Source organism: Ailuropoda melanoleuca, chromosome 13 (assembly GCF_002007445.2).
Source record: "Ailuropoda melanoleuca isolate Jingjing chromosome 13, ASM200744v2, whole genome shotgun sequence".
In the NCBI taxonomy this organism is placed as follows: Eukaryota; Metazoa; Chordata; class Mammalia; order Carnivora; family Ursidae; genus Ailuropoda; species Ailuropoda melanoleuca.
The window spans coordinates 49,440,764-49,451,362 of NC_048230.1; the positions used below are offsets into that span (position 1 = coordinate 49,440,764).

A 10,599-nucleotide genomic window follows, 5' to 3' on the forward strand; every position below is an offset into this window, starting at 1 on the left:
GTTTTCCAAATACAAAGTGAGTGAGGGCAGATTTTCTTTTTATATTTCAACTCAGACCACATATCACAAGAGACTCAGGGCAGAAGCAGACACAGGATAAGAGCCATCTTCTGTCAAGGCACATGGGAGAGAGCAGCAAAATGTAAAACATCGCCACTCTTCTTGCTCATGTCCTTTCATTTTGGAAAATAGAGTTATTTTCATAAAATTATATTATTTACATTGACATGCAATGGATTTATATTGTTATTTTAAAATAAATTACCAAGTATCTTTCCCAGTCTTAATTTCTAGTAGGGTAAATATCAACAACGTCTGTGAAATATCACTCTGATTAAAAAAAAAAATCTCCTTGGGATCAATACTTGTTAAGACAGGAAGGGGTCCTGAGACTAACGCGTTTGAGACCTGCGTGCACACTGATTCTGATTTGCCTTTGAAGTCTCCATAAATGGAGCAGGGACTCCTCCTGCAGGATTGGATCTGGTGCCCCCCCAGCAGAAGGACTAATTCTCAGGAGACACTGCTTCTCACTCGGGCCCTCCAACAGGCCAGCCTCTGCTCCCAGGAGGAAGGAGCTGGCTATTCCACCCACCAGCACTCAGCTGCCTCCGGGACAAGAGCCAGGATTGTGGGTGAGGGGGCTGGCCAGTGCCAGGTGCAGCCAGAGGGGGCACACTGGCTGTGGAGAGTCTGAAAACGACCATTAACCAACTAAAAGTTGGCCTGCTGTCATCAGTGGTAAAATGGTTCTCCTGAAAAATCTGTCGAAGTGAGTTCTAATCATATAGATAAAAGGTTCAAAGCCAACTATTCTAACTACTTATCCTTCCAGCGGACAGTGGAGGCGGGGCCAGCGTCTACAGTGCCTGCGATGCCACACGGTCCTGCCTCCACGGCGCACTCCGAGCAAAGCCACGGGTGCGGGGAGCCTGGGACTCCCGGCCTCCCCCAGTCTATGTGAGCCACTGGACTTGTGTTTAAAGCGTTTTTACTCCAGGGACCCGTGAGGGCCACTAAAATCAGTTTCCGAGAACTGAAGACACGGACGGCATCGCGATTTCTGGAGTTTTTTGGGAAATGGGGTTTGGGGCTGTCTCTGCTAAGCGATCCTTGCATGAGAGACTTCTCCTGGGTATCTGTGTCCGGGTGGTTTCATGCCATAGAAACTCTTCCTAATTCAAATTAATAGTGTTTTTGGATCAACCATGAGCGCAGATGGACTGACCAATCTCTGTCCACGCAGTAAGCGTAGAGATGTGCAAAAGATCAATTTTGATAAAGTCCCTGACAAACTGCAGAAGCGAAGGCCTTCAGACACTGTCATGCTAACACCCTTTACCACAACAGGCCAACAGGGAAGCAGCAGTTCTTTCTATCCAAAAAATCACATTAATGTGACTTAAAAATGCAGATCTCTTATTGTTTTATGTGTACTGTAATATTTATATATTTACTTATTTAAAGATTTTATTTTTAAGTCCTCTCTGCACAAAACATGGGGCTCAAACTCACGCCCCTGACAAGAGTCACGCGCTCTACCGACTGAGCTGGTCAGGCGGCCCCGTGATATTTATTTTCATTTTTTTTTACTGGCATGATGATATGTATGGAATTCAAGAAAGGTGAATTCACTATTGGGGTTTGTTTTTTTTAAACCTTCATTCTTGGATCATTTCCTGATTAGGCCTGAAAATAATGTTGTTTATGGGAGGAGGGATGTTTAAAAGGAAAAACTAAAGAGACCATCCACTCGAGGTACCAAATGCACTAGACAGGCTAGTGGCACAATGGTAGCGTACAATCTCCCCCCGAAACAGCGCCTGACACTGGGGCTCAGGTCGGAAAGGGCCAGCGCCGCAGAGAACTGGTCCGCGTGGGCTCCATCCATGGGCCAGCACCTCTCGGCTCCAGCGGGACGCGGCCAGGTGGGGATGGAGGGCCCGCACCGCCAGAGCTCCTCAGTTTACAAAAGGTCAGACAGCCAGTGTTCTGTGAAAATTTGTCCTGTTTTTTTAAATGTTGGTAACTAATTCAAATTATAGACCAGCCCTTGGGCCAACAGGGCATATCTGTGAGCCATGCTGGCTGCCAGCTCTCGAGGTCTGCTCTGTGTGAGCTTAGCTTGTCCTCTCTCTTCTAGAGCTTTCTCTCTGGGAAGGTTGGCTCTCCTCTTCCAGGTCTCCCGGGGCACAGATTTCACACGCCTGCTCCTTCCCAGGCCTTCCGGGTCTTGGCGCCGTAGAGCCCAGCCAGGGCCCGGTGCCCAGTGGTTGCTCAACCCAAGTGTGTGACATGAGCAGATGAAGACATGTCCCTCCTCCTCTTCCTGGGGCCATCTCGGCTCCCAGCGCACAGCAGGCCCAGACGTGCAGGCCATGGAGGAGGGCAGGCAGCTCAGCGGCACAGGGATATGCAACCACAACTGGCCCCCGTGGGTGCCCGGCCTCCTGAGACAACCCTACTGAAGGCCACCATAGGAGAGACTTCTGCCGCCGGGCCTCACAGGAACGCCAGCGGGCGGCTTGCTTGTGGGGCCAAACCCCTCTAGCCTTCACCGGGGGCCCGTCTCCGAGGGGGCTCATGCAGACCACATGAAGCATTCTGTCCGTGGAAACCTTGATGGTCGTGGGGACAGTGGGCGCCACCCCACGCCCTTCTCTTCGGACAGAACCACCGATTCCTTGAACCCTGCCTCCTTGGGCTCGTTTTCCAGCCTTTTAATCATTTCTGTGGCTTTTTCTGGATCCTGTCCAGACGTTTTGTTTCCAGACCCCTGTTTGGAGTGTAGACATGAAATGTCTCCCCCTCAGTGTGGACATGAAACTGTTCCCACCGACTCATCCTGAACCTGGCTCCCCAGAGGCACGCCCCAATGCCAAGGTCCCAGAAACCTTGCTCGCTGTCTTCCTCTGCGAGCTGATGAGGCCCCCGAGAGCCCTCCCCATCCCAGAGACCCGCCCAAGCACTGGCCGCAGCAACTCACCTTCCCTTTGATGCTGAGACCCCCGGTGTCATAGACGATCCCTTTGCCCACCCAGGCAATGGTCTGCGTGGCTCCTTCTGGGGTGTGGCTGAGGACAGCCAGTGCAGGGGGGTGGAGAGCAGCTTTGCCAACACCATAGATTCCTATAGAAAGCACAGGGAGAGGGTCAGTTGGGCTCAGGTTTAACTGAGCAGAGAACTCCCGGCAGCCCCCCAGAAACAACAGCTCTCCCCTGGTAATATCCACTGGCGTGTAAATATGTCTCCTGGGGAGTATGCAGTCCAAGCCCAAGCTCCCTGCCCCCCTCCTGCCCCCTGGCCAGTGTGGGATCGGGGAATGCAAATTACTTCCAATGCTCTGGGACTGCAAACGAGTTCTGTGAGAAGCATCGTTAGGCAAGAAAACCCGCTGAGAAAAAAAAAAAACTGTATCATTCCCAGAAAGAAATGAACAGGATTGCAGAATGAAATGATTTTTGGATAATGCTTCAAGGCCACTCCAGCCCACGCTCATTCCCTCCTCCCGGAGCCCTCTGTGCACTCGGCACCGCACCACCCTTTCCGAGCCCGCTCCCCCCACTACCTCGCCGTGGGGTGTACGTGCCCCATCTTCTCAAGAAAGCCTCCTGTGGGCAGAGACCAGGCCTCAAGGCCCCCCAGTAACTGAACTGAACAATCATAAAAATCAGGACGAGAGCCGATAATGGCTGCCTGACAAACTCCCATATATCCTGTAAAACCCGCGGTAAATACCATCTCCTCTGTGAAGATTTCCCTGATGTTAGTAGCCTCTCCCTCCACTTGCCGTCCGTTTATGTGTGCTGTGGTAGGCACCTCTAGGACAGCCCCTATCGAGCCCTGCCTCTGGGACCCCCTCTCTCTCAGTGTGGACAGAACCTGGCATCTCACTTCTGGACATGGCAGAAGTGATAAGATACCACTTCCAAGACTAGGTTACAAAAAAAGACCTTGCCTCCTCCTTGCTTGCTACTCTTCCTCGCCCAGAAACCTTGCTTTGAGGGAAGCAGCTGCTGCTGGTGAGATGCTCAAGGAGAGGCCCGTGTGACAAGGAACGGCCAGCAAGGCCCCAAGGCCTGGTGACGGCGCCGTGAGTGAGAATGGCTGGGACCACATCACCGGCCCCAGTCGAGCCTTCAGATGACTGCCGACCTGATCAACATGCTGGTTTCCACCTGGGAGAGACCCTGGCCCAGGACCCAGCCCAGGCATGGCTAATTTCCCACCCACAAGACTGCATGTTGCCTTCAGCAGCTTCCTTCTGGGGTCATTTGTTTGGCAGCCCTTGATAAGGAATATGGTGACCCTCCCCCAGCCAGACTGAAAGTGCCTTATCCTACTTGTCACCATACCTCCAGTGCCTAGGGAGCAGGGAGAATGGGTCTGGTCATCAGGAAGGGCCCTCTGAGGAGGTGGGTTTGACCCAAGACATTCAGGGTACGATGACCCCACTGTGAGAGTATTTTGGGGAAGGACTCCAGAGAAAGAGAGCCGTAATGATGAGGCCATGATGTGAACGTGGGCTGGCGTGCTCAAGGAGCGGAAAGGTCCTGCTGAGTTGGCCCAGGCAGCCAGGACAGCAGCCCTTGTGGACAGGGAGTGGGCCGGGGAACGACTTGGACACTGCAGCTTCCAGAGTCTGAATCAGCACCTCCTTTCTCCCCCAGAGATGCTCCGCTTCCCAAGGTCTTGCCTTGGGGTCGGACAAAGGCTGGCTCCTTTCAAGGGAAGCTTGGAGGAACGCAGTGTGTGACCCACTGCCCCCCTGCCACCCCCAGCACCCAGGACCAGCCTGAGGCCACAGCCCGCAAGGCCCAGCCCTACGCACCTCCAAATCCTCTTGTCTTTAGCTCCTCATCTCGGATGATCGTTGGGGTGATCCCCAGATCTTTTCCAACTTTCTTAATCTCCTGGACATGTTCATGGAAAAAACAGCACAAAGACACGTGAAGTGAAGACGGCTTAAGTCAAGGCCAGGCCAAGGCTCGGGGCCAGGGATGAGCTGACGCCCGTGTGGTGGAGAGGAGCAGCTCGGAAGCCAGAGCCTCGAGTCTCTCGGCTTGGAGCACGATTAAATCCAGGACAGAAGGTTCATCCTCCAAACTACAATTTCCTGCAGATCATGGCTGTGGTCCTGCAGAGAGGCCTTGAGAAGGAGGCTCTGTCCTCCCTCCACCCTCAGCTGAGTGGACAGCAGGGCTCTGTCCTCAGCAGCCCCAAGCAGCCCCAGGCAAGGTGCAGAGACTATAGGCACTGTCCTCCTCCAGCCCTGGGTATCCCCTGACTTCCTTGGGGTCTACCAATGCGTCGCCCACCCTGGTCCCACCCGGGCATGACTCCCTGGGAACACGAACCTCGAGGAAGGTGTCTGTGTTCATCTCATTGCACGGAGTGTCCACGATACGGGCAGCCAGCCGCACGCCTTCCGTGGCACTTGCCAAACACTGGGGAAAAAAACCAGAGGCTGTCACTGGAGACCCAGGACCCGGTAGGAAGAGCTGTCCCTTCCTGTCCATTCCCCCAGGGACCAAAGGCATCACAGCACAAGCCACCAGGGGAGGTTTTGGGGCTGCTGACAGGGCGTCGAGGGGCAGGTCAGGGGGAAACAAGACTCACGCTGCCTGCTGTTGTTTCCCCCATGCCTGTGACCTACCCAGCCATCTGCAGAAAGTTCCAAACGGCTCTGAACCTCGTCTCTAGATTATGCAGGAATCCTTCAGCCTGGCCTCCCCACCTGGGGTCAGGGGGGTCCCCTTCCTTTCCAGGCCTCATCTGCTGCTTACTGCACCCATCCTGGCGGCAGGCGGCCCTTGAATGCACGCTGGGCATTCCTCACTCAGGCACCTGGAAATCCCACATCCTCCCTTGGGGGAAGTGTTGTTTTCTGCTATGCGCTCAATGTCTGCATCACCCCTAAACACCTGTGTTGAAGCCCTCCTCCCGCCCCATGTGATGGTATCAGGAGGCCTTTGAGATGTGGTCAGGGTTACACAAGGTCAGGAGGGTGGGGCCCATGATGGGATTAGCGTCCCCATAGGAAGAGGTAAGGAGGGCACACCCTGAAGGCCACCAGGGAAGGTGGGTCCCTATCAGACCCCACCCTCATCTCCGACAGCCTCCAGAACTGTGAGAAATAAAGGTCTGTCGGTGAAGCCATGCCCTCTACGGCATTTTCTTGTGGCCGCCGGAGCTGACCGATACACCCCCCCTTCTCTTGTCAAGATCCTAGCCATCCTTTGTGGCACTTCTTAAAGGCCATGCCCTCCAGAAGCTTCTCTGGATCCTCCCAAAGGAGGAAAAGTTCTCTTTGTCCTGCCCCTTGGGGCCCGCTGGCCCCCTTTGCAGCCCTCTGGCCGCGAGGGTGGTGTTTTTCTCACGCGAGTCCCGCGGGAGTGCATGATAGACTCCCTGACCTTGTGCTCCTGGTCATCCGATGCCACCCAGCTCTGGGCACGCGGTGCAGAGGGAAGTGTGCACACAGACCCTGTCTCGGGCAGCTCACACGCTGGCCCAGAGCCCAGAAGGGAGCAGGGACCTGACACAGTCCCCGCACTCAGCCTGGCACAGGCGCGGCCCTGAAGACAGGTGTACGTGCTCAAACCCAGGGGCTGCCTGCGGTCCCACGCCGGCCTCCCTCCCCAGCCCCAGCCCCAGCCCCACCCCCACTCCCACTGTCTGCAAAGAACTTCTGCCCCACTTTTGCTTCAGCGCTGGATCCGAAGGGCTTTGCCTTCTCGTTTGTCTCTGCCTAGCTGCTGCCCACCGCGCCTCCTGCCCCACCCCGATGCCTACCCCCACCCCCGAGCTTCGGACACGGGGCTGGCCGGCCGCGTCTCCCAGCGCGCAGGGAAGAGGCAATACTGAAAGAGCAAAGCCGTGCAGGTGCAGCAGACGTGCGGACGGCACCGAGTTCATCATCACCTTCCCAGCTCCTGGCGTCAGGGAGGGCGGGCTCTGCGTCCACTGCACCAGCCCGGCCACCTCCCAGGCCCTGCTGAATCGCTCGGAGAGCTCCTGCCTTCCCGAGGTAATTAAACCCCCAAGCCTCAAAGGCAGAGATGCAGGACTTGACAGCTCAGATATGAGATGTGACCGTGTGTCCCTGCCGCCTGACGCGGGCTCTCCTCTGGGAGGCCGAGGGTCCCTGTCTGTGGGCGTCGCAGAGACCATTGCTCATCTCTGACGCAGCCTGTGGCCGCTGTCTGGGAAGTGCGTCAATGCCCTAAGACTCGTCTCTAAGGAGGCTGGGCGCTCGCCTAGCAGCCTTCCGTGGGCTCGGAGCTCCGAGTGCAGCCCAGGTGGGGGAGAGGGCACACAGCACCTGCGGGGGAGCCCAGGGGCGGCTCCCAGTGGCCCTCCGCCACCGCAGAGCCTCGTGACCTCGGAGAAGAGCTTGTGCCTCGTCGTGCCCCAGGATCGTTCATTCAGTCATTCATTCCACCCACGTTTCTATGAGCACCTACTGTGCGCCAGGCTCTACACTAGACTCTGGGAATTCAAAGATGTCTAAGGTACTCCAGTCCAGTAGGGAATCACTACACCTCATTCCATGAAACACTATAGGGGAGGAGGGTATGAGAGACCACAGGTACCCAGGGGGGAAGAGGACCTGGGGTGGGGGTGCTGAGGTCTCCATAGTATGGAAAAGACCACACGGAGTGCCTGAACCTTCTGAGCTCGCGATCCAAGACAGACGGGAAAGAAGGCTGACATATGCTGGCAGAGGTTAAGACCTGGCTCTGGCCCTTGCTGGTGTGGCCCCAGTAAGTCACCTAACTTCCCCAAGCCTCAGTCTGCTTAGCCCTATGATGGGAAGAACAACAGGTCCCACCTCCTAGGGCTGTTGAGAGGACTTAGCAGGCAGTCTGTGTCTACACAAGCTAAGAGCAGCGATGGGAAGGGGAGGCAGAGGGAAGGCATCTGGAGGCAGCAAGACCAATGAGGAGGCTGCCACAATAGCCCAGGAGAGCAATGGGGTGCAGGTGGGGGCTCCCTAAAGCAGTGGCAGTGGGCAGAGTATGTGGGGGTCAAGGAGACCCACCAACCTACCGGCCCTCATCACGTTAGACCCATGCTGGGACCACAGACCAGGTCCCTGCCCTCCAGAAGCTTCCATCCCAGTGCGGGGCACAGAAGCTAAGCAGAGATGTGTCAGGTCAGGTGGGATGGTACTCAGTGGGCAGAGGGCCCGACTACGAGGGAGGCCACGTCAGCCGGCTGGCGAGCTCCCCCTGGGGAAGGGACGTGGGCAGATGCTGGACTGAGACCAGGCAGGCCCGGAGCAGGAAGGACCTGGAGAGGGAAGCTGAGGACAGAAAGTCAGTCCACTGTGGCCAGCGGGGAAAGAGGAGAAGGGCTTGGAGGACGTGGGGGGTTCAGGGTGCTGCTCAGGCCCGGAACTCAGAAGGACTTCACTGCAGCCAGAGGGGTGGTCATTGGTGCCTGTCTGCGGGATGGAGTCCCCAGGCACTCCGAGAACCCAGAGAGGAGGAAGCGAGATTGGAATGTGGGAATGTTCGGGAAGGGGGATGTAGAGGGGAGCAGCTGGAGGGGGCGTGGGAAGGAGGCATGACTCTGGGTGGGGCAGACCCTTCAAGGAGGGAGGACAAATGGGATGACAACACTCAAGTCCAGCAGACAGGGCCCTTAAAAACAATGTCAGGATGCGGGGTGGGAACCCGATTTTGGTGGGCTGAGGGGGAAAAGGGAGTTAAGAAAGGCAAAACAATTAGACCGTGTTTTTTTCAAAGTTTGGAGATCAATGGAAGGAAAGGAAAGAAGCTGTTGCAAGATGGTAGAGACGGAAGCATGTCCTCTCCTTCTAGAGCAAAGAACCCAGGTAGAGGAGGCAGCCGGTGAGGGGTGGTGGCCCCGGAGCCATGAGGGATGGGGTAGGAAGGACAGCCTGGATCTGGGTGAAGGTGGGGGTGGGGAGGGTGAGGCCACGGGGTCTGGGACACTCGCCACGGGGAAGGAACCTGCCGTTCAGCCCAGACCGGGACTCCTAACTTGGAGTTCCTCCCAGTCTTGCTGCCCTCAAAAGGATTCTTCTGAAGGTCCAGTGAAATAGCATATGTCAAAGTGCGCCACAGAGGGAAACGGGATGCGCACGTGGAGAGGATTCTCAGGACTGAAAGGAGAGTGCCTGGCACTGGGTAGGAGCTCAGTAAATACCAGACGGCCTGAATCCTGGCAAGGAAGCCCACCCTGAGGGAGGGGGCCAGCTGCCCGGGTTTGGAAAGGCCTCCAGGGTCTCCTTGGATATCGCTACAGCACCCCTGACACCGTCCTCCCCAGGGAAGGCAGAGAGCCTCCCCTTCCAGCTGCCCCAGCGCATGCGGGCCCGCGGACACAGTGCGAATATCCGGACACCCACTTGCAAAGTGGACACCTCCACTGGCCCGTTGTCTTGTCCCACCAGGAAAAACTCCACCGTCACCGTCTTCTTCTCCGTGCGCCGCGAAGCACCAGAGCGGTGGGTGAAGAGCGGGAAGGCTCGGGCCAGGGCGCAGGCAGAGGCAAAGGCGTCCGACCGCTCGCAGACCATCTGTAGCACAGAGAGGCAGAGCCGTGAGCGGGGGCAGACCCGCGAGTGCGGGCAGACCCGCGGGATTGGCACCCGAGGAAGAGCTACAGTCTGGACAGAGGGGCCCCGACAGAGCCACCATGCCGGGGCCTTCCCAGAGCCACCGTCTCACCGTGGAAGAAAACGGCGGCCACCAGATGTGGACTGCCTCCGAGGTGGGAGAGTAGGACGCGGAGGGGCGTGGGCTCAGGAAATCTGGGTCTGAGTCTCAGGTCTATCACCCAAACTGATCTGGGGTAAACGGCCTAGTCTCTCGGCCTCAGTTTCCCTGTCTGTAAGGTGGGGTTACACTGCCCTGGGCTGTAGCGGCGCGTCCACCTCGGAGGTCCTGCGAGCCAGGGTGCCCTGCCCACACCGGGGCTGAGCTACGGGGACACAGGCTCCCCACGAGCGCGAGGATGGCCTTCGGCACTCACCAGAATGCACCGATGGGTTCCGGGCGGCAGGCAGGTGCGCACGAGTCGGGTGACGAAGTGGGCAGCCGAGGGGCTGTTGTGCCGGCTCACCCTGGAGGGCAGGGCGGCCACGGTGGCATAGTTCAGGTACAGGGGGCAGCTGTCCGTGGGGTTGGGGTTGAGCGTGCTTAGAGCGGCCTGCCAGAGCTGGATGGAACGGGAGACACAAGAGACAGACACCAGACTTCAGGCGGTCCGCATGCCGGCAGCCGGGCCCTGCATGCGGACGCTCGCGAGGCTAAAAGGGCACTTCTGCAGCTTCCCGGGGCACCCACGATCCGTAATTAAGATGTGTGGCCTCTCGCTAGAGCTCAGCGTGTGTGTGTCTGCTGGCACGGTTCCACCCTTGTGGGATTAAGCCGTGGGGATTTAAAAGGCCAGGCTGGGGGCCGCCGGGCTTCAAACGCTGCGATTCCCGCACCGGGGTGGGCCCGGCCAGGGTGCCACCGGGAGGGCTTCCGGGAGCGGGCGGCCGGCTCCCCCCGGCAGGGCCTTGCGGCCCCTCGAAGGCAGCGCCCGGGGGGGCGGGCTCCCGGGGGCCCCCCCGCGCCGCCC

The 10,599-nt window shown here is 57.6% G+C and overlaps 1 protein-coding gene across 1 annotated transcript in view; it reads right to left on the reverse strand.

The window, feature by feature from the left end:
* NPEPL1 (aminopeptidase like 1) overlaps nt 1-10,599 on the reverse strand; it is a 32,803-nt gene that overhangs the window by 12,693 nt on the left and 9,511 nt on the right. Inside the window, exons 3-7 of the mRNA XM_034641577.1 lie at nt 10,006-10,191; nt 9,380-9,550; nt 5,358-5,447; nt 4,832-4,913; nt 2,987-3,129 (exon numbers count right to left, since the gene is read on the reverse strand). Of these exons, the coding sequence (XP_034497468.1) occupies nt 2,987-3,129; nt 4,832-4,913; nt 5,358-5,447; nt 9,380-9,550; nt 10,006-10,191 (672 nt within the window). The remainder of the gene's footprint in view (nt 1-2,986; nt 3,130-4,831; nt 4,914-5,357; nt 5,448-9,379; nt 9,551-10,005; nt 10,192-10,599) is intronic.